Genomic DNA, 27,142 nt, shown 5'->3' with positions numbered 1-27,142 from the left:
CTTCCAGGGAAGAGATGTCCGGGATTTAAGAAGAGGAGAATATGTCCAGGTGTGTCTGTCTGTTTGATTGACAGGTGTCCCGGCCAATCACACAGCTGCCCAAGGAGACAGCAGGACAGTCGAGTCTGTCCTCGGGATCAAGAAGAAGGCGGTAAAATCAAAGCTTTGGAGGGAATGTGGGCTCTTGATGCATGAAGTGAGTCCTGTTCGTTACGGCGAAGGAAACACAGATCCTCGGCTCATCGGTCGCCTTTCTCTGACGTTTAAAAGGACGTGAAGGAGCGTTTCCTTCAGCCACGTCAGCGTGTTAATGTCCTCCACGTCTATAACTGCTGGACTGCGATGAGACGTGCTTCATCGTTCATGCTCCCCTCAGGATGAACTGTAATAACTCTGCTGATCCTCTGACTTTCCATCTAGCGCCACCATCAGGTCGACATGTTAACGTGTCCGACACTTCCCATCAGCCTCAGCTGCACTCTGTGTTTACTAGCTAATAGCATGCTAACATTAGCTAGTGTCAGCATGCTAACATTAGCTAGTGTCAGTGCACACAGGGATAGAAGTACTGAGCAAAAATATATAATACACTATAATACAGGTCAGATAAATTAAGTACCAAGTGGGTTTAAGTATATAATTAAAATAAGTGTAAAGTACAAAGTGGATTTAGAGGTTGATGTTAAGTATGTACGGTATAATAATACAATATAATATAATATATAACAATATAAGTAGTAAGTAATAGTGCATGAACTGGCGGTGGTGTCAGAGAGGAGGATGCTGGGTAAACTACACGCCATCTTGGACAGCGTCTCCCACCCGCTCCATGACGCGCTGGTCAAACAAAGGAGCGCCTTCAGCGGAAGACTCATCCCCCCACAATGCACCACAGAGCGCCACAGGAAGTCACTCCTGCCTGTGGCCATCAGACTCTTTAACTCCTCCCTCTAAGTGTCAGTCTGTAGGACCCGAAGTCACTAAACTGGACACTGATCATTAACATCTCTGCAATACTTGAATAACTGTGCAATATTCTGTGTTAATACTCCTGTGCAATATTTAGTTTTCCCATGTTAGTTTTTCTTATTTATTATATTGATATCATATACCTCCATTACTCTCGACAGTACATGCACCTCTGCTTATTATTACTATTACTTATTACATATGTGGTGTATTTTATACTGTACTTTCATCATCAAGCGGTAAACCCACTTGGTATTCGACACTTAGTTTATCTTATACTTATACCGACCTGATACTTAATTTATTTTCTGACCTGTTTATAGTGTTTATAGTGTATCATATCGTTTTCTAGTACTTTCTCCTGTGCGCACTGACGTAAAGGCGAGCTGCTGTAACAAATGTTAAGTGTAGCTTATTAAGATGATTATGAGACGGTTGATATAGTATTAACACACAATATTGCACAATTATTTCAAGTATTAACAGTGATGTTAATGATCCAATGTCCAGTTTACAGACTTAACTTAAACTTAAACTAACACGGTGAACATTATAGCTGCTAAACATCTGCATGTTAGCATTTAGCTCAAAGCGCCGCCGTGCTTGACTCTCGTGCAGAAATCCGACTGAGTCTGTCTTCGTGTCATTTCCACAAAACAAGCCGATTTGTACAGAAACGCGTCACAGTCATAATCTTACTTTCTCAGATGACTGTGAAATATTAGGCGGGTAGTTATGAGATACACAGATCTCGTTATCATGACGTGCTGAGTCATAATTATGAGGTTTAACATGTCCTTAATTAGAGATTTTTTTTTTAAGAAAACCAAATGTTGTAATTAAGAGGAAGAAGAAACTCTGTTACCAGCAAAAGTCCTGCATTCAGAATCTGACTGAAGTACAAAAGTCTGAGCATCAGGTGAAACGTGTTCATCACTTTAACGCTGCGGCCGCTGCAGGTGGAGCTCATTTTACAGTTTTTTACAATCGCTGTGACAGTTTTCCTAAACTCTTAACGCACCGACACGCCTAAAACACACAACTGGCAAAATGGTTAATTTCATGCTCAAAATCACACGTTGTAAACTAAAACCCCCAAAACTGATTTTCAAAATACAATAATAAACTAACACACAATACACCGCATCTAACAAAACACTGCAAACATGTTTTAAAATCAAATAATTATTCGAAACACGAACACATGTTCTCTTCCAACAGGAACATTTAGTCAATCATAACACAGTGACAAAGAAAACACTATCATCAGCTAAAAACTGCATTATTCTGTGAGTCAGGTCTGCCCTGATACAACAGACAGTTGTTATTGATCACAGATTGAGTTCTGCATCGTAGTTTCTTTTGAAGCCTCTACATCGTTGTTTCGTCGGGTTTAGTAAATGCATGCATATTGTTCCTTTTCCACACGAGATCAGCCCAAAGAGTTCTTTCAGAACATGTGATCATGCGACTGAAACACCTGAGTGTGGTTCCTGATGGGAATCAGCTGCGATTTATATATTTGCATAACTGCAATCAGCTGTTTCTCATTAGCAGTGGGATAAAACACAGGCAATATATTTGTGTTTGCAGCTGTTCGCTTTGACTTTAGCCTGTATGAGTTACGTTCAGAACACGATGTTCTCTGTTCTGACACGCAGCGTGAAAGCGTTTGTAAATCTGACTGTAAAGTGTAAAGTTGTTTTGGTCTTTGAGCTTGTGTGTAAAAGAAGTTCAAGCGTTTTAAATCGGTGTTAACTGCGTGCATTTTGTATCAAAGCAACAAGACGTGTGTTAAGTGTTTAGCCCACAAAGACGGATGCTGTGCTAACCGTGTGTGGCCAGCAGCCCCTCCCTCTCGCTAGGCCAGGTGCAACACCTGAGCAGAGCTGGAGAGGGAAACCATCTGTGGGCGATAACTAAAGCTAAAGATATCACAGGTGACAGGGACAGGTGGGGGGGGGTAGCGTGACAGAAATACACCTCACCCACCTGGGGGGCTCTCCCTCACAGAGGCCCCCCGGTGAAGCCACTGGCTGATTGTTTTAAAGCAGGACTTCGTTAACAGACACGAAGCCGGAGCTGGTTTCTCTGTGCAGGTGGACTCTGCCCCCCCCCCAGCCGGGAGGAAGTCTGTAACAGCTGATGGATGATTTGGAAAATGATCAGCAGTGACGTGAAGAGAGCAGGTCGGTTTCACCACACACACACACACACACACAATATCTGTTTCAAATAAAAACTTTCATTTGTGTTTGACTGAATATTATATTTGTTTTTTGGATTATTTGCGCTCATGTGTGGAGTGTGAGAGGACGAGCGTGACGCACGTCATGCAGCGAGAACAGCAGTGTAAACAGACCTGCGTGTGTGTGTGTGTGTGTGTGTGTGTGTGTGTGTGTGTGTGTGTGTGTGTGTGTCAGTAATTGTGAGCATCTGCTGTCCTTTTATTGAAGCCCTGGAACAACCTGCAGGCTGGAGACCTTATCACACACACACATCTACACACACACATCTACACACACACACACACACACACATCTACACACACACATCTACACACACACACACACACACACATCTACACACACACACACACACACACACACACACACACACACACACACAGCTACACACACACACACACACACACACACACACACACACACACACACACATCTACACACACACACACACATCTACACACACACACACACATCTACACACACACACACACACACACACACACAGCTACACACACACATCTACACACACACACACAGCTACACACACACACACACACAGCTACACACACACACACAATTACACACACACATCTACACACACACACACACATCTACACACACATCTACACACACACACACACATCTACACCAGCAACACAAATGATACACCTTCTGACCTGTGTGTGTGTGTGTGTGTAGATGTGTGTGTGTGTGTGTGTCTCCATATTGTCTGTTTTTATCATAATCACAATAAAAGGGAGGAAGCTCCCCCGTCCTCCCCCTCCCTCGCCTCCTCTCGCCTCGCCTCCTCCTCTCCCCCTCCTCGCCCCCTCCTCGCCCCCCCAGATATATATTCGGTCCGTCAGCAGCTGGAAGCAGAAGAGCAACGGCTTCGCTCGCTCAGGTAGGAGCCACCTGTCTGTCTGCGTCCAGAACAAACCTCCGTTTAGTTTTTCTGTTTCTTAAAGTCAGAACGGAGCTTTTATTCTGCAGATGATCAGTTTCAGTCTGACTTTAATGTTTAGGTTTTATTTCATCTGCAGTTTGCCGGTTGTTCAGTTTTAGTGGAACTTTTCCTTCAGGTTTTATTTATGTTTGAGTTCTTCTGCGTTTTCTTTATTTCGTTGATTTATTGCAATTTGAATCAGATTTATTTATCTGTTTTTAATTTCAGCTGAGCTTTTATTTTGACCCGCATTTCATTCGTTGTCATTTCTTTATATTTCTTATTATTGTGTTTTAATTTAGATTTATTCATTCAGGTGTTCGGTTGAACTCGTCTGCCGCTGCCTGACGGACGGATGCGTGCTGGCTCACGTATTGATCATTGATCGTCACCTGCTGCTCTGTCAGCAGCAGCTGGTTGTTTTATTTAGATTTGCTTGTTTGATTAACAAGTGACAGAAAGACGCCGATAATGAAATAATTCAGAATATAAATGAGAAGATTCGACCGTACAGATGAGCTCAGGTCTGTTTCTGCTGCGTCAAACTAAGGATTCAAAAGCAAAATTACATTTCAGATCAATTAGAGGGGGGTAATAGGATGTGTGTGTGTGTGTATATCTGTGTGTGTGTGTGTGTGTGTGTGTGTGTGTGTGTGTGTGTGTGTGTGTGAGAGAGATAACTGTGTTAGTGAGGGAGGACAAAGCCTCTGAAACAGTCAGCAGGCAGAGCAGCAGACAGCGAACAGTCAGTCAGTCAGTTCACGCCAACGAGGAAATATCTAACAGCGCTGACGACGTGTTGAAAAGTCTTTTATTCACGCTTTCTTGTTCGCACAAAATCCATTTGTTTGTGATATTCGCTCCGTTCTGCATCTCGTCCAAACTAATTCTGACGATCGTCCGCATCACGAGATTAAAAACATTAAATATGTTTCACTGAAAACAAGGTGAGAAAAGGGTTAAAACCAGACTCTGCGAGGCTGAACTCGTGCTAACGCGCTCGCAGGGACAACGCTAACACGCTGATGTTTAGCAGCTATAATGTTCACCATGTTAGCTTAGCATGTTAGCATGCTAACATTAGCAGTAAACACAGAGCGCAGCTGAGGCTGATGGGAGCATCAGCAGCTCTGCAGGTCAGAAACCAAAGTGTCGGACGCGTTAACGTGTCGACCTGATGGTGGCGCCAGATGGAAAGTCAGAGGATCAGCAGAGTTATATGAATATATAATTAGTCTCAGAGTTGGATCCAGCACGTGGTTAGCTTAGCTTAGCATAAAGAAAGTTCAGAAATACACCAAGCAACAGCTCTAAACAGACTCCAGATCAGACACCAAGCCGTGTGTAAACAGCAGTGGCCAGTCTGCCGGCTCAGACTAATATCTGGAGTCTGATGGTAACAGATGTCCCGTTGTTTTATTAAAGATCAGCTGTGATATGAAGGATCAGCTTCTTCACTGCAGCACAGGAACATGCTGCCTTCGACACGAGAAGTCGAGCACGCGATATGCTTGGCGTTCAAGCGGTAAGCCGTGAGAACGCCGCTGCGAGGCAACGCGAAGAAGACTCCTCGTCGTTGACTCTGTATTTCCGCGCCATGCGGAGGAACAAGAAATGAGATTTACAGAGAATTACAATATATTAACCGACCATCCACCGCAAAATGAACTTCCACGGCCTCCGCCATTTCTGAAAACGTCAGCAAACACGTCACGTCCTCGTGTGCGACTCAAACAGAACCGAGGCTCGTGTTCAGCATTTTAACATCGTGGCCGTGAGACTTAAACAGAATCGGAAAATTTAACTTTTTAATCATAAAATCATTTTGATCCAGAGAGAAATGAGGTCGATGTAGTAGCAGAAAACTACAAGATAAATAACATCGTCCAGAACTTTAAGATCAAGTCTTATTCATGTTTTTGTCTTCTTTTTATTCGTCACACCAACCGTCGGACGGAGGAGCGTTTCCTTCAGCCACGTCAGCACGTTAATGTCCTCCACGTCTATAACTGCTGGACTGCGATGAGACGTGCTTCATCGTTCATGCTCCCCTCAGGATGAACTGTAATAACTCTGCTGATCCTCTGACTTTCCATCTAGCGCCACCATCAGGTCGACGTGTTAACGTGTCCGACACTTTGGTTTCTGACCAAACACCTGCAGAGCTGATGGCGTTCCCATCAGCCTCAGCTGCGCTCTGTGTTCATTGCTAACTAGCTAATGTTAGCATGCTAACACGCTAAACTACAGTAAGCCTACGCTTAAATGCATTTAATGTAATCTGCACCTTTCGTGGTTTCCTGTAATGTTTTGTGTAACATCTGGAGAGAGGAGGGTCAGTGTGGATCAGCTGGACAGCCTCATCATCTGTGCACGCAGACAAAACCAACCAAAACACCGACGTAAAACGTTCCAGCGACATACCAAACATATGAGAAATGCTAGAAAGCAAACTGTGTGTGTGTGTGTGTGTGTGTGTGTGTGTGTGTGTGTAGACATGGCGTGGCTCCATCAGAGTCGAGGTTCTCCCAGACTCGTCCTGGTGGTGGTGTGTGTCGCTCTGCTGCTCGACAACATGCTGCTCACTGTGGTCGGTGAGTACACACACACACACACACACACACACACACACACACACACACACACACACACACACACACACACACACACACATTACTGGACAATACAACAGTAACACACTCAGTGTTGTCGGTCATCAGAGTGTCTCTTCCTGCTGTGAACGTCCTCGCCGTCCCTCACTGGGAGACATTCGCAGTGACAGAGAAGTTCAAACCCTTGTTCCTCTCGCACCTCCACGCAGCCGACCAATCGCTGTGTGAGGTGGCTGTGATGTCAGAATAAAGGTTTTGGAAAGTTGCTTTGTGCGGCTTCAGAAGCTGTCGGAGGATCTGATAAGCTCTTAGTTTAAAGCACGCTGACGCGCTGAAGCCGAGTCACTGCAAACAGCCTTTGAAGTGTTGTTGTTTGGTGGAGAAAAGAGTTCCCGCATAAAACTGAAGCAACAGACCTGAGGATCATCTTCAGTACCCGGGTCAGGGTTTCTGCTGTGATTCAGCGCCTTTATATTCAGAACACGCAGACGAAGTCTCCAGGACTCTGCAGCTCGCACAGCTGAGAGGGAACATGGGGGGGCGCTGTCCCTTTAAGTCCCTTTATGGGATAAATAAACCATTTCAAACCCACGGACTATCTGAGTCACTAAACTGAAAACAGGCCTGCTTCTCTTGTGTTGATGGAGATACGTGGTTTTCACAGCAACATCATGTTTGTGGCGTCGCTGTCGCGGTACAGAAACTACAGTCCAGGTACTTACACTCCAGGATCTGCCACAGACCACTACGGGTCCAGACAGCAGTCTGACTTTGTCTCTTTCAACACGACTCGAAGCAGCTCATAAAGAGAAGCTTGTCCCGGTTTGGTGAGACAGAAGCTGACTGACCTCAGCCCCATCCGGCACCTTTGGGACGAGCTGGAACCCGGACTGGGAGCCAGACCCGATCCCGATGCTGTGCAGTCTGAATCCCCACAGCTGGTTCAACATCTGGAGGACAGACTGAAGGCAGCAGGTTCGGCTGTCCACATACTTTTGGCCGTGTGGTGTGTTCAGACGTGATCCAGTAGCAGATCGTCTCACCTGCTGGAGCTGTGACGCAACTGAAAACCTGGAGGTCGAAGCTGTCGTCAGCAGTTAGACTCAGAGCTGAATGTAAAGGCTGCAGAGGTCGCACACACACACACACACACACACACACACACACACACACACACACACGACCTCCTGACCTTGAACTTTAAAGCCTGCAGTCTCAGTTCACCGTTGTCTCCTTCAGTCTCTTCTCAGATCAAGTCTTCTGCTTCCTTTGGATGCAAAATAAGTATTTTGAAGCAGTCTGTGGTTCCCGGACAGAACTCTGTCTTTTGGTACGAATTTAAGGAAAAGAGTTCAATTGGTTCACTTTGAATCAGTGACTTCCTATGAACTAACGTAAAGAGAGTAAAGCTTCAGAAAACAAATGAATAACTAATCAATATGTTTTTAGGTTTCAACGCGGCAGATCTATAGTTGCTTTTTTTTTTACCCGTAATTAGCTCCAAGTTGAATCATTCTTTTCAGGAAATTATTAGGAAATGACCAACCTGTAAAATAAAGCATTAAACCATCCACCTTAACAAAGTCATCTAGTCTCATTTTCTGCCTCGAAGGCTCATTTTTTGAAGAAATTCTGCAGGCGGAGCGAGAGCTTAGTTAGACTCGTGTGCCGATCACTGTACTGGTATCTGAAATAACAAAAAAAAACCTTAAAACACATTGATTATGATTTTTTTTTACTCATCCTGACTGAGGTGATCAATCGTCCATCTCAGCAGCTCTTAAAATTCATCATGGGAAGAAATGAAAATACGGATTTTTGTTTCCTGAGTTCGCCGCCCGTTGTGCGGATGAATCCCTCAGGAGATGATGCTGAGTGCTCACTGGGGCTGGAGGTGTCGTTTTCTGGTCAGGCAGATGTAACTTTGCGTTGTTTGCCCCAATTTACGCCGGTAATGTGTGCGTGTATACGTAACGGGGTAAAACACAACGTAATATTAACTAAGCAGCGTGCACGCTTCCAGTCATCAGCAGTGTTCTCCACCAAGTAGCGGAGCAGCGCATCGACACGCTACACGAACGGAAAAAAGGTCCGAAATGACGGCTTTGCGTCCTCCACTGATTGGTCCCGACTCCAGCGACTTCCTCCATGTTGTCTGTCAAAGAACTGCAGGCATCTACCGAACAGTGCCGACAGAGTGTGTTTGTAAAATGCTATCGAAGCACAAGGCAGAACGCAGCACCAAAGGTTCGCAAAAGTTCTCTTTATGGGAAAGTTACAGGTCGTTAAACTCCTGCAGTGAGACGGCTTTATTCAGCGTTGCTGTAATATATCTTACGGCCACCGGCGGCAGCACCGAGCACACTGCTGCTGAGCAGCACTTCAGTTGGTGAGTGAGGAAGAAATCATGCACCGTTTTTTATTTGACATGGTTTTGAGTTGACGGTTTACTCTGTCGGAGTAAATCGTCCGTCCGCTCGACGTCATTGTTCATATTTACATCTTTCTTCCTGTAACAAAGGTTTGAACCCCTGAGTGGCTGAAACATCCAGGTTCCCAGAGACAAACTGGCTTGTTAAGACAAATATGTTTGTGATTTAAATATATTTATGGTGTGAATTAACTTTATTTTAATCAAGCAACCAATGAATGAATCAATCTTCCTCCTGCAGTGCCGATCATCCCCACATTCCTCTATGCCATGGAGCATCCTAGTCCAGAGCCCCAGACCGCTCAGCCCTCCCTGCTCCCTTTGCCCAGCCTCAGTGCACCACGTTTGGGCACAGTGCCCTCACAGTCCCCCTCCCCGAGGTCAAACCTCCAGACCTCCAGCCGGACCTCCCAGCCTTCACAGCTCCCTCAGCCCAGCCACAGTGCACCGTTCCTGGGTGCACAGTCAGAGCAGAGTCCCCGGTCGTCTCCTCCCACCTTCCCTCCTCTGGTGTCTCTGTTCGACAACACGACCTTCAGCCTGCAGGAGATCCGGACTGAACCGACTCCCGACGCCGAGCCGACAGACCAGACCAGCTGGGCCACAGACCTGCAGATCAACGAGACCACTAACGCTACAGTAGGTGGAGGATGACGTTTACCTGACACTGATCAGTGTTTACAGGTGAGTTCATATGTTCTCCCGTCTCCTCTCTCCTGCAGGAGTCCTCCTGTCTTCAGGACAGTGCGTTCCTGGAGGAGGAAAATGTTCGCGTTGGTTTGCTGTTTGCCTCTAAAGCTCTCATCCAGCTGCTCATCAACCCGTTCGTCGGTCCGCTCACGAACAGGTATCGTAGTAACCTCCTCTGAGAAAACACGCGTAGTGAGGCGTGCACACCGATGGGAGTTTCAGCCTATCAAAATGAAACATGTCGCACACCTCGTGGGTGACACTTTATTCCCCACAAACGTTTGGGGGATAAAGTGTTTTATGTCGGAGAAGAGTTGTGAAACATGTTTGATTGTGACGGACTCGCCTGTAACTTACTCGCTTTTAGCTACTTTATTTAGCAGCTGGACGGACGGCAGCGTCGGTTGGTCCGTCACAGACTGAAACATCTCAGCAGCTGCTGGACTGTGATGAAACGTGCTTCATCGTTCACGCTCCCCTCAGGATGAACTGTAATAACTCTGCTGATCCTCTGACTTTCCATCTAGCGCCACCATCAGGTCGACATGTTAACGCGTCCGACACTTTGGTTTCTGACCAAACACCTGCAGAGCTGCTGACGCTCCCATCAGCCTCAGCTGCGCTCTGTGTTCACTGCTGACTAGCTAATGTTAGCATGCTAACATTAGCTAATGTCAGTGCACACAGGGAACTGTACTAAGCAAAAAAATATATAATACACTATAATACAGGTCAGATAAATTAAGTACCAAGTGGGTTTAAGTATAAAATTAAAATATGTGTAAAGTACAAAGTGGATTTAGAGGTTGATGATAAGTATGTACGGTATACCTGCAGAGCTGATGGCGTTCCCATCAGCCTCAGCTGCACTCTGTGTTTGCTAGCTGATGTTAGCATGCTAACATGCTAACATCAGCTAGCTAATGTTAGCATGCTCCTGTGCTGTGCTGAAAGTTCTTTGGCCTGAGCGGCTCTGATCTTTGTGAGTGCAGCCAAGACGGCTACTGGTTAAATCAACTAAAAAAAAACAACTAACAAATCGAACTAAAACCATTAAAATATCAGCTGCCAGGTTTGTTCCAAAAACATAGTTTGTGTCTCTGCGGTGATCTGACATATTACATCCTGTCGCCTGGAAATCAGAACATGTGGAACAGCAGAGATTCAGAAACCACTGAGTGATTATGAAGTGATATTTCTGCTTCTTAATACATATAATAATAATACGAAAAGACTGCAAATGTAGTGATGCAGTGATCGAAACTTCATGTTGCTGATGAAGAAACATTTAGTTTCTCACGGTCAGTGCTGGAGGAAGTATTCAGGTCAGTAAAAGTACCAATGCAACAGCGTGGAAATGCTTCTCTGCAAGGAAAAGTCCTGCATTCAGAAATGTAAAAAAGTTTTATCAGCAAAATGAACTTAAAGCATCAGCAGCAAACGTTCTGCAGTAAAATGTGACTGATGTTATTATTATATATGACAGTGTTAGACTGTGAATGTCAGAGCAGCCGGTTGAGGCGGAGCTACTTTCAACTCTTTCTGTTAGAAACCGCTGGTTTCATCTTTAGCAATGTTTTGTATTTTATTAGCTTATTGTACGTTTTGTTTACGTCGAATCTGAAGCTGAAGAGAAACTAAAGCCGTCAGATAAATGCAGTGAAGCGAAAAGTGCAACTTTTCCCTCTGCGATGTGGCGGAGCGGAAGTATGAAGTTACAATGGAGGAAAAACTGTAGAAATGATCCTAAAATATGTAGAAATGAAACGAAGCGTTGCATCAGTTCGCTGCTCTCTGCCTCTGCAGGGTCGGATATCACATCCCCATGTTTGCTGGTTTCATCATCATGTTTGTGTCAACCATCAGTAAGTCACACACACACACACACACACACACACACACGGTGACGACAGTGTGTTTCTATAAAGCAATGTCTAATCCTGTGTGTGTGTGTGTGTGTGTGTGTGTGTGTGTGTCAGTGTTTGCGTTCTCAGGCACATACGCTCTGCTGTTCTTCGCTCGCTCTCTGCAGGGAATCGGCTCGTCCTTCTCCTCTGTGGCAGGTCGACGCTCCGTTCCATCCACAGTGCGTGTTTACCACCAACGAAGAAGAACGATGACCTCGTGTCCTCACCTGTGTGTGTGTGTGTGTGTGTGTGTGTGTGTGTGTGTGTGTGCAGGTCTGGGTATGTTGGCCAGTGTGTACACAGATGATGAGGAGAGAGGCATCGCCATGGGCATCGCACTGGGAGGACTGGCCATGGGAGTCCTGAGTGAGACACACACTCACACACGCACTCACACACGCACTCACACACACACACACACACACACACACACACACACACCTGCATTCAATCTTTTATTTAAGTAAAAGTAGAAAAGTATTAAAATGAACTTAAAGCGCTAAAAGTCCTCATCGTGCAGAATAATATATATTCTATTATTGGATTATAATTATTGATTAATTAATTTGTCCATCAGCTGGTGCAGGTGGAGCTCCCCCCCCCCCCCCGAGGATCAATAAAGATTTATCTGATGATACATCATCATTTATTTGTTGATTATATTTTATATTATTAATCTGCAAAGTAACTAAAGTTATTAACACACAGCGCGTTGAAGATGTCCTCGCTTTCACGGTCTAAAACTACTGTCCTCACAAAGATAGACGAGTGTGTGTGTGTGTGTGTGTGTGTGTGTGTGTGTGTGTGATGTCTAAGTGAATGTCGGTGTGTTTCAGTCGGAGCGCCGTTCGGCAGCGTGATGTATGAGTTTGTGGGGAAGAGGGCCCCCTTCCTGATCCTGGCCTTCCTGGCTGTGTTTGACGGAGGTAAGATCATTTCCTAAGACTCATGGGAGTTGTAGTTGTTCAGTGCAAACAAAATAATCACTTTATCTCGGTTAAACGTATGAACTATGATTAACTGCGTCTCTAAATGCTGCCGGCGGGTTTTGAACCTGTGACGTCCTGCGTACGTGTTGATCCTGTTCTGATGTTGGTGTGTGTTTGTGTGCTGCAGTATTACAGCTGTGCATCCTGCAGCCTTCAAAGATCTCCCCTGGGGTGAGTCCACTTTAAAACCACTACTGCCATACTAACACCGATGAGACCTGATCCGGTCCGGTCTGGTCTGATCCAGCCTTATGTGATCTCATCTGATGGTCTGGATCTGATGTGTTTTGATGCCTTCTGATCTGGTCTGATCCGGTCTTTTCTGATCTAAAGTGATCCGAACCAGTCGATCTGATCTGATCCATTCTGGCCTGGCCGGACTCTGGTCGCTGGTCCGGTTTGTTCTGGACCAGAATGACCAGCTTCAGTTTGTGTGTTTCAGAGTGTGGAGGGGACTCCGTTACTGACGCTGCTCAAAGATCCGTACATCCTCATCAGCGCAGGTGAGGAGGCGTGTCCTCACACTCACCTGTACGACCACGTTTACCCCCAAACGTCTGTTTCAGCCGCTGGAGGCAGAAAATACACATTTTTGGAAGTTTGGGGTTTACTCATTCACTTCAATGTGCGTGGGTGTCGGGGCAGAGGGACAGCGGCGGCGTCATCTGTCTGTCTGTCTGTCTGTCTGTCTGTCTGTCTGCAGGGTCTCTGTGTTTCGCCAACATGGGCGTAGCCATCCTGGAGCCGACTCTGCCCATCTGGATGATGCAGACCATGTGCTCCCCTAAATGGCAACTTGGTACGATCCGCTGTCTGCTTCCTGCCCGCTTCTTCGGTCCAGCCCCTCCTCCCTCCTCTCCCTCTCTAACAGGTGTGTGTTGTGTTGCAGGTATGGCCTTCCTCCCGGCCAGCATCTCCTACCTGATAGGAACAAACCTGTTCGGTGTTCTGGCCAACAAGATGGGACGGTCAGTGTGTGTGTGTGTGTGTGTGTGTGTGTGTGTGTGACTGTAAAAACATTCGTACAGACAGTTGTTCAGTTCATACGAGCGCCACAGAGGAAGAAGTTTAATCAGCAGATTAACAGATTACCTTTTCTGGAAAGTCTGAGTCCTGTTCAGACCTGATCCCGAAGAGTTCTGGTAAACCTGCAGGTGTAAGGCAGACAGACAGACAGGTGGCTGATGGGTATTTCTGTGTCTCCAGGTGGCTCTGCTCCATGTTAGGGATGTTTATCGTTGGCGTCAGTCTGCTGTGTGTAAGTACGACATCCATCCATCCATCCGTCTAATAATCTAATCAGTCATCATCCATCTAATCAATTTTCAATCCATTCATTCCTCCATGTGATAATCTATCCATGTATCTATCCAATAACCTGTTCATCCATCCATCACTGATTCACCCATACATCCAATAAATTCACGTGGTGAAGGATGTTGTAGTTACAGGAAGTGATGTGAGACCTGCACCAACATCTTTTCTCGGCGCCAGCAACCAAACTTAATGTTAAAAACACCCAATTTAACTACTGTGCCCTTAACTGCTTCAGCTGCGGTAACATGGTTACTGTGTGTGTGTGTGTGTGTGTGTGTGTGTGTGTGTGTGTGTGTGTGTGTGTGTGTGTGTGTGTGTGTGTGTGTGTGTGTGTGTGTGTGTGTGTGTGTGTGTGTGTGTGTGTGTGTGTGTCAGGTTCCTTTTGCCACCAGTATCTACGGTCTGATTGGCCCAAACGGAGGTCTGGGCTTCGCTATAGGTGATTAACCACATGTTCATTACCTCATTGAATCTCAAATATCGAAGGCGTTTGTAGGTAAACTGATGCAAACAAACTTGATATTTTATTATATTAACTGTGGAAACAATAACTCTGATCGTTTTTACAGTTTTTATGAGACTTAGTTGTTGAACTGAATGATTTTTGGCCTTCAGGTATGGTGGACTCCTCCATGATGGCCATCATGGGTTACCTGGTCGACATCCGTCACGCCTCCGTCTACGGCAGCGTCTACGCTATCGCTGACGTAGCGCTGTGTATGGGGTTCGCTATCGGTAACACACACACACACTGAAACACACACACACACGTATACACACATACTGCACTGGTGGTTTCAACGACCAAAGATGGTCAAAGTAGCGGACGGCTAATTGAAAAACGCACCAGCAACATAAATGTTAGCACTATAAAGTGATAATGATATTTACACACCTGTGTCTGTTGTTCCAGGACCGTCCACAGGGGGCGCTCTGGTCCAGGCGGTGGGTTTCCCCTGTCTCATGGTGTTTATCGGCGTGATCAACATCCTGTACGCGCCCCTCTGCTTCCTGTTACGTAACCCTGCTGTCAGAGAGGAGAAAATGGTAAAAACGCATCTAAACACGCGGTCACATGGTCACAGCGAGCAGCAGCCTGCTCTCCAGAGGACGAACCCTTTAGATTTGAATGACGCCACGATCTTTCCTCTAGCGCCCCCCTCAGGACGAACCTTACATGTTTAGCTCCACGACTGTTCAGCCTAAGAAGCTATAAACCGTCAGGATGTAGTTTGTTCCGTCCAACACTTGTTGCTTGATACCATAGCCACTGAGAGCTCTTGATTCTGATTGGCTGGCAGGTGTCCGTTCAGGCAGTGTAACCGGATATCTATAGGCCCCGTTCACACCGCAAGTCTTAATGCTCAATTCAGATTTTTCGCTCAGATCCGATTTTTTGTTTGGCTGTTCACGTTACCTTTTAAAATGTGGCCTGCATCTGATTCCAGTGTGAACTGTTTGAGGTTTCAAACTAACCCGCGTGCGCAAAAGAACAACAACAATGACGTCAGACGCAGCTAAAGCGCGGGAGGTCATGGAGGAAGTAAGCATTTTCGCTTTTATTTCAAAATGTTTGTGTAATGGAAGCAGTAACGTTAACGAGCAGGTGCTGAAGAGGAGGAGATCGAAGAGAAAGAGAGCAAAACTGGTTGCGGGTTTATGGCTGCAAATTCGCTACAGACGTCTGTGTGTCTGCGTAGACGAAGCCAGGAGCGGTGGCGACGTGACGTGAATAGTTTCACCGAGACGCTGTTCTTTGAAAACTTTCGGATGTCGAGGGCAACTTTTGGTCATCTCTGTCAGCGCCTCTCCTCAAGGCTCCTACGGCAGGACGCTCGGTTTAGGCGACCCATCTCCGTACGGAAACGTGTAGGAGTTAACGGGGGTCGGTTACCGCACGATGGGTAACCTGTTTGGCTTTGCCAGGTCTTCTGCGTCCCCGTTCTTCCATTTCGTGTGCTATTTTTTCAAAAACGGAGCGGTTACTGCAGGATCCTTCTAGTTTAGCTTGAATTCAAGTATCTCCCCAAGTACTAATTAGGTCTAACACCTCAGTCTCCCTCCGCTGACTCGCTCCATCGCTGTTCTCCACATCTAGTCAAGTTTTTAACGTTACTGTCTGCGTCTGTCGTGTCTGGGGCTGACTCGCCGGCGCATAACTGTGACAAATGTCGACGTAGATTGACGTAAAAGTCGCATCAAATCCGCCTTGGTTGTTCACACTGCGGCTGCATTGAAAAAAATCAGATCTGGGCAAGATTTGAGCGTTCACACTACCTCTGAAGAAGTCTGACCCGGTCACTTGACCACTGGGCCACTTTTGCCTGCAGTGTGAACGGGGCCTTTGACGCAGGTATTTGTTTGCCTTTCTAACTGAATGTCTACTCAGGTCAGTTTTATCTCCACGGGCCCAAAATCACAAAACGTGAGTCAGTCTGAATAACACACATCACCGTCTATCCTTCGACCCTCCGTTTGAAAGAAAACCTGCACACAAAAAACCAGCAGGGAGTCTTCGTCCAGGACGGACACAAGTGAACAAAGTGTCTTCTGATTTTGACATTAGTAAAAAAACATATTGATAGTGCAACATGAAAAACATATTAAATAATAAAATTCATATTAATGGATTTTATTATTATTCGTTGTCTTGTTTCTATTTTGTGGATAATCATGCTCTACGTTTTAGAACTACAGTTCCCATAATGCTTTGGGGGATGTAAACAGGAAGTTCCCTCAGTGGCACTTTTGCCATATTTTTTGTTATTGTGGGAAAAGTGTAAAAAAAAAAGGAAATACAGACGATCAGTGGCGCCTCCACACGTCGGAATAGCATTAATTTACCATTTCTCATGTCTGATTTAATCACTAACATTACAGTTTCTTACTTTTCCTGTGTTTAAAAAGTTAATTTAAAAGATAAATAAACCGACCAATCACAACACAACAGTTTGGTATGAAGCTTCCATACTTTAAGTCCTCAAAAAGAAATGGATCCTCCAAAAGCCAATCATAGTTTAGGTCACCCCAGGCCACTCCCTGCAGATGATGTCACTCGGCTTTCTTTTTGGACAAATTTTTGAACAAATTTTGGAAACTCTTGATTAAACGCAGCCGAACGAAGTCCCCTAAACACTGCTGAACAAAACAAAATGTGTCCTGTTCACACAGTAAACTGGTTGTCACACACACACGCACACACACAGTGCAGCGGCAGGTCCTGACAGATCAGCAGGAAGTGTGTGTGTGTGCGTCTCTGTGATGTTGAAGCCAGAGTGTTTGTGTGAAGTCATTACACAGTGATTAGACTGATCACAGATCAGACGCTGCTGCCCTCAAAGCTGCAGAGGAAACATTTCTGCTTAATAAACTCTCAATTACACACAGATTACACAGACATGCAGGTAGGTTTATTGATCGACTGTGTGTGTGTGTGTGCGTGTGTGTGTGTGTGTGTGTGTGTGTGTTGCAGGCGATCATCGACCAGGAGTGTGCGATGCACAGGAAAAGCTACAACACACAGAAGGAGAGTCGTGAGTTTCCTCTGAGCGACTACAGCGAAGAAGAAGAGACGGAGGAGTGACACACACACACACACACACACACACACACATACACACAATCACACACACACGCACGCACACACACACACACACACACACACACAATCACACACACACTCACACCTGAAGAAGTCCATGTTGTGATGTTGTCTCCAGACACGTTTTACCTTCGTCGTCAGACTTCCTGTCGTCACAGTCAGAACAGAACAGACATCGAACGCTTCTTAAAGGGACGGTGTCGACAGGACGTCGGCCCTTAATCTCCTCATATATAAACAAATATAAATGATTGATCATTTATTACTGTAAAATGCCACAAAGTCGGGGTTCTGTACGAAATGTCGTTATTAATTCAGGGAGGCTTTAAGGCATTTTTGTGTGTGCAGCTTTACGAAGTTACTGATGTGAATAGATTTACGCAAATTCAATTAAAAGACACCTGGATGCCTCCAACAGATCGTCCGCTAAGCCCCGCCCCCCTTAGTTGCTGCTGCTTCGCGCGTCGTTTCGTGTTTTAACAATGCGTCCCTGATTTCAGACAGACGTGAACAAATTAACTGGCGCCGACTTTTTGTTTGTTTTTAGTCTTGAATGATGTCAGGCCGAATATCTTCTATCAGCTTTTTTCTAACAACAATTAGCAGTTTAATTGATTGATTATATAAACTCCAGGATGTTCAATTTACTGATAGCAGCCAGTGAGTTGGTTGAAAACTGTGGCTGATGGAAATAAGAAACCTGCAAACGGGTCAGAAACATGCATTTCACGGCTAAATACATGTTATCATGCTAACTCGGCACTGTGTAATGATTGTGCTTGTGTTGCAGGACAGAGTCGCTAACGTTAGCCGTAGCTCGAATAGCATCCAACACACGGGGCTTTTTTTAACCTGTGACCCCACAAAACAATGGCGTTCGCTAATGATATGGTGCGCTAGGTAATAAGCTAATTAGCCGGACATGCTAACGTTAGCAGACAAAGACAAACACACTGTTTAAACCACTCCCTGCTGTTTCGGAAACTCGTATTAAACAGAATATCTGCGTGACACACCTGCTAGTTACTGCTGCCGCAGTTTAGCGAACGGTCAGTTGGACTCCGTTTGGTGTTTATAGGGATTACATTTATTTTTGTAAAGCAAATCAATGTAATTTCATTTAGTGGCAAGTCCAAGAGCCTCTTAATTTAACGTTCTCATTTGAAATTAACTAAAACGCTAAAAATACAGCTTTGGGATGAAGGTTCTCTTCTTCCTGAATTTGTCATTATATTAGAAAGTGTTGTTAAAGGTGAAAAATACAAAAATAATTTCTTCTCCTCCACTATTTATAAATCCCTTAATTATCTGAAGGGGGTCTGGCATTAAGGAGATTTCCATGTAAACATGTGTCACTTCACGTTTTCTGCTGAGATGTGAAACTGTACCTGAGTCTGTATCTGACCTCTGACCTGTGTCACCATTAAAACCTGCTGTAAGTTGGACAACACCTGTGTACCTGCGTGTGTTTGCCTCCTCACCTGGACTCAGTGTTTTCACGTGTTAAACCGAGGCGTGTGATTCCACAGAAGCATCCGGACGGAAATCAGCTCGTGTGTGTGTTCACACGCTTCTTATCTGCTCTTTAATTTCCTGCGACGCTCGTTTCTTCCTCAGGAAAATGACGACAGGACACACAGAAGCTCCGTCAGGTGGAAAAGTAAACAGGAAGTGGATGAAAAGCTCACAGAGCCTCGGTTTTTCTTTCATAAAGAATCATTTCACAGCGGCCCGGACACTGATAATATTAGCGTTAGCTCTGATACGAGCAGTCGCAATATAATAGAAAGCTTGTTACATCACACAGAAGAGAAGAACCGCCGCCCAGTTTTCATGTTTTCTACAACAAAATGACTCTCTGTGCTGGCTAACCCTGAGCTAACCTGAAAGCTAATAGGTTAACCTGAACCCTGAGCTAACCTGAACCCTGAGCTAACCTGAAAGCTAATAGGTTAACCTGAACCCTGAGCTAACCTGAACCCTGAGCTAACCTGAAAGCTAATAGGTTAACCTGAACCCTGAGCTAACCTAAACCCTGAGCTAACCTGAAAGCTAATAGGTTAACCTGAACCCTGAGCTAACCTAAACCCTGAGCTAACCTGAAAGCTAATAGGTTAACCTGAACCCTGAGCTAACCTGAACCCTGAGCTAACCTGAACCCTGAGCTAACCTGAAAGCTAATAGGTTAACCTGAACCCTGAGCTAACCTGAAAGCTAATAGGTTAACCTGAACCTTCAGCTAACCTTAGCCTTGAGCTAACCTGAACCCTGAGCTAACCTGAACCCTGAGCTAACCTGAAAGCTAATAGGTTAACCTGAACCCTGAAAGCTAATAGGTTAACCAGAACCCTGAGCTAACCTGAAAGCTAATAGGTTAACCAGAACCCTGAGCTAACCTGAAAGCTAATAGGTTAACCTGAACCCTGAGCTAACCTGAAAGATAATAGGTTAACCTGAACCCTGAAAGCTAATAGGTTAACCAGAACCCTGAGCTAACCTGAAAGCTAATAAGTTAACCTGAACCCTGAGCTAACCTGAAAGCTAATAGGTTAACCTGAACCTTCAGCTAACCTTAGCCTCGAGCTAACCTGAACCCTGAGCTAATGATCTTAACAAATCGGTGATCTAACCTGAACCTTGTGCTAATCTAAACCCATCTGCCAACACCTCAGTGCTACGAACCTATTTTCACATTTGTAATCATCATTAAAGTTTATTACTGTTATTATTAAGATGAGATGTCGTTTTAAATCCCCACGGCGGCGGCGTGAAGCGTTTTGTCCAGTTGACACAGAGTTTCCCTCCTCGCTGAATGAAGCCGGGAGTCTGAACCGGTTTAAGGAGAAGAGCTAGCTAGCAGCTAGCAGGTGTGTTGATGCTAACGGCAGCTAGCTGAAACATCAGGCCATAAGACAACAACAGACAGAGGTTTAAAAAAGGAAAGATGACTTTAATCTGATCAAATAATTGTGTGTGTGTGTGTGTGTGTGTGTGTGTGTGTGTGTGTGTGTGGTTAATATAACCGAGCGCACTTACATCCTCTGACAGCAGATCACAGCAGCTTCAGCCCACACACACACACACACACACACACACACAAACAGCTTCAAAACATTTCCTCCGGCTTTGAAATATGAATAAACACACACTAATCTGTGTGTGTGTGTGTGTGTGTGTGTGTGTGTGTGTGTGTGTGTGTGTGTGTGTGTGTGTGTGTGTGTGTGTATGTGTGTGTGTGTGGTCATCAAAGGCAGCTCTGATGTGGTCGCGTCTGTGTAAACAGGTAGGAAACGGCTCAGTCTAAACTCCGAACCTCTGATGCTGATTTACGGTAAACAAATCGGTTTTTAAAGGTGAACATCGGCTTTCAGCCGGTCTGCCGGTCACATCGACTCTCTCTGATCTGTCCGACGTGTCCCGACGCGTCTCTGGGCCCCCGAGCTGCGTTCGAGCCTCTGAAGCGGTGACCTCATCGAGTTGTTTTTATTTTTTAATGACATTATTGTGTTTTTTTGGACACAGTTTTATTTCATAATTCACAAATACAAATTCTGTCAGCTGGCGTCTGGTTTGCCGCCTCGTTTTGTCTTTAAGAACTCGGAGAAGCTCAAGAGTTCCTCGTTCGAGGTCCACTTACTTGGATTTTACGAACCTTTCGACCACATTTGGATTGTTTTGTCAAACTGTTTGTCCTCTTCTGTTTCTTCTTTATTGATTTTTCAGATTTATGTTTCGACTCAAACTTTCTCTCGTGTCGTTTCTTCGACTTCTGTATAAACATTAAAAAGCAAACGAGCTCGGATTTCTGTGACGTCGGGTGTTTGTCCAGAAACTGAAACAGCTCTCCGGTTTTATTTGTTCAGTTTCATCTCCCCGCTAATGTCAAAGACCAGGTGCATTATGGGAAATGTAGGACCCAGTGTTTTTGGACTGAAAGTCAGGATATCTCCCCCTCTGCTGCTCGGATTTGGATCATTCTTCTTTTATTTTGTCTTGTTGTTCTGACTTTATACAAGTGAGTAATTCTTAAACATGAGGAAAGTGTGGTACTTTTGGTACTTTAAGAACATTTTGACACAAATACTTTTGTACTTTTACTTAAAGCTCCAGCGTGGAACGTTCAGGAGCAGCTGTCGGCAGAAATATAACATTCATCAGTGTTTAATCGCCTGAAAATAAGAACCGTTGTGTTTTCGTCACCTTAGAATCAGCCTTTATATCTGCAGAGGGAGCGGGTCCCCTTCCACGGAGGCCGCCATGTTGCACCGCCATGTTTCTACAGGAGCCCAGAACGGACAAACCAGACACCGGCTCTACAGAGGGCCGTTATCGAGTTTCGCTTCACCGCAGTTCCTCCTGCACGCCTGGAAGGGGAGGGCGAGGCGAGCGGCGTTCACGTGGCTGCAAACTGCAGTTTCACCACTAGAGGCCGCTAAACGCTCCACGCCGGACGCTTCAGTAAAGTTTTGAATGCAGGACTTTTACTTATTTCTACACTGTGGTGTTGCTACTTTTACTGCAGTAAAGGATTTGAGTACCTCTTCCACTACTGCGTGTCTGTATGTATTTGTGTATTAATTAATTAATTTAGAAATGTTTAGTTATTATCGTATATTATTAACAGCAGCGTTTCCGGGGGGTAGGAACCTTTCACGCGGAGCTTGTACCGGCCGGAGGCATTTGTCCGAACACACGGTCCCTACCCTGTAAAGCTCCCGGAGCTTTCAGTCTGCATGCAGAGGATCTGAAGGAAATGTTTGATTTGAACGTGTTTTGTTTCATCGATGGAAGCTGATCAGCTGCGGGATCAATCGATGCTTCCGCGGCTGACGTCAGGTCAGTTTATCGATATGTTAACTTTATTTTACAGCAGAGTTCCGAATAAACTGATCAGCAGACGGTTCATTGATCCAGATATTAGATTATTATCATATTAACTCTGATCTGAGATCATTGAACAACCTGGAGTTTATATAATACAGTTTGATTATTGATTAATCTGCAGCTCAGAGATTCAGTTTATCATTTTAGACAAATTAAAGCTGCTCATTGTTTCTTTTGAGAAGCTCAAATATTTAACGACTTATCGAGCATCTCAAAAGTTTCATTTTGTGTCGATCGACTAATTGATTAATTGCTGCTTTAGTTCAAACATTTGATCAATATTTGAAAGTCATTATTCAGCCCTTCATGTTGGGAACAAACTCCACAGAAATATAAACAAAATAAAGATATAGTAAACTGTGTGTGTGTGTGTGTGTGTGTGTGTTGTGTGTGTGTGTGTGTGTGTGTGTGTGTACTTATTTTTTTGTGTCTCAGAAACAAAACAACAGAAAACCTTTTTCATCGGTTCGTTGGTGGAAGACGCTTTGATCTGAATGTTTTATTGTTTTCTAATTTCTCTCATTAATCGTTTGTTTGTCGTGTTTTCGTCCTGGTTTCTGAAACTGACGTTTGAACGAGAAGAAACTGTTAATATCTTTCTTCTTCTTCCTCCATCAGCTCCGCCTCCACTGCAGTATGGAGCTCTCCTCTCTGCTTCATGACCTTCATCTCTCCCCCGCCTCCTCCTCCTCCTCAGAGAAGCCCCTCCCCTCTCCCGCTCTTCCTCCAATCACAGAGCTCCTGTCCCGGCTGCAGGAGAAGCTGATTGGCGCATCCACAGACTCTGAAACGAGCTCCCTGATTGGTCGTGTGGAACAGCTCTTCCAAACAGCAGATCCCCATTGGCTGTTCTCCCCAGTCTCAGCCAATCAGGATGACGGCTGGGCGGGGCTTCGGGCGGCGTACAGCTCTCTGGTCAGTGCTCTGATTGGCTGCGCAGCTCTGCCGCTCTGTGAGGACGACTGCGGCTCTCTGCCCGCTGCGGCCTATCAGAGCGTCCCGACCCGAGCCGGACCAGTATGCTCCGCCCTCAGAGCGCTGCTGGGAACTCTGGGAGACTGGGAGGCAGGGGGCGGAGCCAGAGGAGGTCGGACTGGTCTGCTGCTGACTGTGGCTCCTCCCATCTGCGTGTTCGCTGTCACACATTTCCAGGTGACGATGTTACCTGGAATTTATTATAACAGACATTTCTAATAGTAATGATGATAAAATTAGGTTTTATGTTTCAATCTGTTCGTGTGCGTTCAGGATCAGGCGTGGACCAGCTCCTCCTCCAGAGCGGCGGCACAGAGCCTGCAGGGGGCGCTGCTGAGGGCGGGGGGCTGGAGGGACTCGCCCCACCTCCTGATGGGGGACGGGAGTCAGGACAAAGCGGAGGAGGGGGGAGGAGGGAGGAGCAGAGGAATTCTGGGAGGAATCCTGGACGTCCTGCAGCCTCAACTGACCAAGTGAGAATCTGTCTCTGGCCGTCGGGGGGTCGGGGGTCGGGGGTCAGGCTCTCAGGTCTTCAGTTTCAGATGGGGGGGGTCGGGTTGGGCTCAGAGGATAAATAACAGATCCGTAAATCTTCTCCAGCTGGAAAAGAAGCTGCGTTCTGTTTATGTGACGCCTCATCAAGATGGAGGATTTCCACCGCCGTCACACTATTCAGCTGTAACTGTGTGTGTGTGTGTGTGTGTGTGTTGCAGGGACTCGTGGCAGCGTTGTGAAGCAGTGAAGTTGGTGTTTGCTTGGACTCTCCTGCAGGTGAGTTTGACCTTTTGTTCAGCGATGATGTCATCGAAGACTGAACAGCCGTCAGTTAAACGGCGTCTTCATTAACGTAATGATCCCGTCAGCGGCAGGATGTGTTCAGGCGCATTGCTGAGTGCAGGTCACCTGGGTTTTTGTCGCTGTAGTGTAAAATGCTGTCGCACGACTGAAACGCCTGCTGACAGCCGCGTGTCTGACGAGGCGCCGAACAACGTTTTTAACCTCCAGTGTTCAGTCTTCGGTTCATTCTTCCAGCCGAACGTGAGAGAGAGTCAAAGAGGAAGTTAACAGCAGCTGAAAACCTTGTTTATGTGCAGGTAGAAAAGGTTTCAGTCGTAGTCGTCTGGACGCTGTTTTCAGAATCAAGACGTTTCGGCTCCCATCCGGAAGTCATTCTCAATTGTGAAAATGGTCTGAGAACTCAGAAATTTAAGCTACTCTGTGTTGCTTAAGCCCCGCCCTCAGGGAGGAGTCTACCTGAGTGTCTGCTGTTTACCTGCCTAGTTTCACCTGAAACTGACCTAACTGTTTCCATGATGGCCCAGTAATCAGCAATCAGGCCTATTGTTTTCTGGCTGCACCTCCCTCATCACTGTTAAGTACCTGATTAGCATGTGATTGGCTTGACCACGGTGGTAATACACTGTGGTAAACTTTGGGCAGATTGAATCTCAGACCACCATTTCTGTTCAAAGAGGGGTTTTCTTTTTTCACAAAAATGGCTTCTTTGACTCCTCTTTCAAACCAACTCTTCTCTCTACTTCGAATCTTCACCTCGCTGTCTTCAAATGTGCGGTTTGTAGCTTTTAGATGCAAATGCACGGCGCTCTGTAAATCCTGAGTTAGCGTGTCGTCTGTGCTGATAAAGTCTTTTGTGAAGTGGCTGTTTGGTCTCACCTGTGTACCGTTCTTTGCAGTTTTCCTCACTGCACTGAATGGAGTAAACTACATTGCTCTGTTTCTGTGTGGGTAACTTGTCCTTAGGGTGAACGAGTTTCTGTCTTAAAGTGTTGCCTGGTTTAAAGAAGACAGGAACATCGTGCTGTCTGAAGATCCTTTGTAGTTTTTCAGACAGTCCAGATACATAAAGGATGGAGACACCGTTCCTTCTTTTACCACAGTGTATTAACACCGTGGTCAAGCCAATCACATGCTAATCAGGTACTTAACAGTGATGAGGGAGGTGCAGCCAGAAAACAATAGGCCTGATTACTGATTACTGGGCCATCATGGAAACAATTAGGTCAGTTTCAGGTGAAACTAGCTAATCAACAGATACTCAGGTAGACTCCTCCCTGAGGGCGGGGCTTAAGCAACACAGAGTAGCTTAAATTTCTGAGTTCTCAGACCATTTTCACAATTGAGAATGACTTCCGGATGGGAGCTGAAACGTCTTGATTCTGAAAACAGCGTCCAGACGACTACGACTGAAACCTTTTCAACGATGGAACGCTCCTGGACGAATGAGGGACGACACCGCCTTCTGTGCAGGTGTACTCCAGTTCGCTGTGACATCACTGTTGCCGTGGTTACAGGTGAAACAGAGAACGTTAAGTTGCTCTTTAACGAGGAGGTTTTCTGCTGTTTCTTTTGGTTGAACTCTGAGCTCAGTGTGAGTCCTCTGGTGATGAAGCAAGGAATTGTGGGAAGGCAGCACTTCCTTCCTGTCCGGCTGTCAGACAGGAAGCTGTGTGATCTGATGATGTCACGCTTCTAACAGCGTGTGTGTGTGTGTGTGTGTGTGTTTTGTGCAGGTGACTCGCCCCTCTCTCTCCCCTCATCTGCCCCACCTCCTCCCCCCCTCCCTCCTCCTCAGCGACCACTACAGACCAGAGAACTGCATGCTGGGAGTTCGCTGTTTGCACCACATCGTGCTCAACACGGTGAGAACGCACACATCCTTGTACTTCTATCTTTGTGAGGACCGTCATTGACATAATGCACTCACCCTTCGAACCAAGCGTTAACCTTCAAACAGCCCTCTGAAGTTGTGAGCCGGCCAAAATGTCAAATACAGGTACAGGTACACACACACACACACATGATGATGATGATGATTGTGTGTGTGTGTGTGTGTGTGTGTGTGTGTGTGTTCAGCCTGCTGCAGATCTTCGTCAGTTCAACAGAGCAGAAGTTCTCTACCAGGCGTTATTCAAACACCTGTACACCACAGAGGCTGCTGTCATACAGGTAACACACACACACACACACACACACACACACACAGTCCCACAGATCACTGTGTTAAGAACTGTCCAATCAGAGAGCTCCAGACACTGTTGCTGTGCAACTGGCGGTAGTGTGAAGGTGGAGGTTGGTCTTTGTTGAACCAGCTGCGGGGTCTCAGACTGCACAGCATCAGGATCAGGTCTGGCTCCCAGTCCGGGTTCCTGAAGGCGTCTTTCTATAACACCAACGTATGAACGTATGGTTCCCTCTCAGCGCTCAGAGCGTCGCTTCCTCCAGGCTCCTTCAGGCTCCTTCAGGCTCCTCCAGGCTCCTCCAGGCTCCTTCAGGCTCCTTCAGGCTCCTCCAGGCTCCTTTAGGCTCCTTCAGGCTCCTCCAGGCTCCTTTAGGCTCCTCCAGGCTCCTCCAGGCTCCTTCAGGCTCCTCCAGGCTCCTTCAGGCTCCTCCAGGCTCCTCCAGGCTCCTTTAGGCTCCTTCAGGCTCCTCCAGGCTCCTTCAGGCTCCTCCAGGCTCCTCCAGGCTCCTTGTGATTTGTGGCCGGAGAAATAAAAGTGACTTGACGTGAACAGGAAGTGATTGTAGACACAGCTCGCCCCTACAGTCAGACTCGG

The 27,142-nt window shown here is 46.0% G+C and overlaps 2 protein-coding genes and 1 long non-coding RNA gene across 7 annotated transcripts in view; 2 read left to right on the top strand and 1 right to left on the bottom strand.

Moving 5' to 3' along the window:
- The first annotated feature begins 1,440 nt into the window (after positions 1–1,440).
- Positions 1,441–19,158, top strand: LOC122876772 (chromaffin granule amine transporter). Of its 4 annotated transcripts, none has more exons than XM_044197488.1 (16): positions 1,441–3,158; positions 6,657–6,755; positions 9,446–9,843; positions 9,927–10,051; positions 11,701–11,759; positions 11,874–12,167; positions 12,638–12,727; positions 12,918–12,961; positions 13,233–13,293; positions 13,494–13,589; positions 13,680–13,758; positions 13,997–14,048; positions 14,483–14,546; positions 14,723–14,842; positions 15,021–15,154; positions 17,580–19,158. In XM_044197488.1, exons 1-16 carry the CDS (start codon positions 3,119–3,121, stop codon positions 17,688–17,690), a joined length of 1,866 nt encoding a protein of 621 aa, XP_044053423.1. In that variant the 5' UTR covers positions 1,441–3,118; the 3' UTR covers positions 17,691–19,158. The 4 variants fall into 4 exon arrangements, with proteins under 4 accessions (XP_044053423.1, XP_044053424.1, XP_044053421.1 ...); XM_044197489.1 differs by lacking the exon at positions 1,441–3,158 and adding an exon at positions 4,070–4,119; XM_044197487.1 differs by lacking the exon at positions 1,441–3,158 and having other exon boundaries at positions 5,310–6,755; positions 11,874–11,957; positions 12,075–12,167.
- On the bottom strand, positions 18,398–21,878 carry LOC122876810. The gene is made up of 2 exons (XR_006378137.1): positions 20,745–21,878; positions 18,398–20,600 (listed from the first exon to the last, which is right to left on the bottom strand). It is a non-coding gene; the product is annotated as an uncharacterized LOC122876810 (long non-coding RNA).
- A 494-nt stretch (positions 21,879–22,372) lies between these two features.
- The window catches only part of tti2 (TELO2 interacting protein 2), an 11,996-nt gene continuing 7,226 nt past the window's right edge, over positions 22,373–27,142 (top strand). The window contains exons 1-6 of one of the 2 annotated variants that reach the window (XM_044197492.1): positions 22,375–22,544; positions 23,211–23,744; positions 23,841–24,040; positions 24,281–24,338; positions 26,099–26,227; positions 26,442–26,534. In XM_044197492.1, coding sequence (XP_044053427.1) covers positions 23,229–23,744; positions 23,841–24,040; positions 24,281–24,338; positions 26,099–26,227; positions 26,442–26,534 — 996 coding nt within the window. In that variant the 5' untranslated portion in view covers positions 22,375–22,544; positions 23,211–23,228. Of the gene's footprint in view, positions 22,545–23,210; positions 23,745–23,840; positions 24,041–24,280; positions 24,339–26,098; positions 26,228–26,441; positions 26,535–27,142 lie in introns of both variants that reach the window. The other variant, XM_044197493.1, reaches the window with a different exon arrangement.

Source organism: Siniperca chuatsi, linkage group LG5, assembly GCF_020085105.1.
Source record: "Siniperca chuatsi isolate FFG_IHB_CAS linkage group LG5, ASM2008510v1, whole genome shotgun sequence".
NCBI lineage: Eukaryota > Metazoa > Chordata > Actinopteri > Centrarchiformes > Sinipercidae > Siniperca > Siniperca chuatsi.
This window is presented reverse-complemented; position numbering and strand designations above follow the sequence as displayed.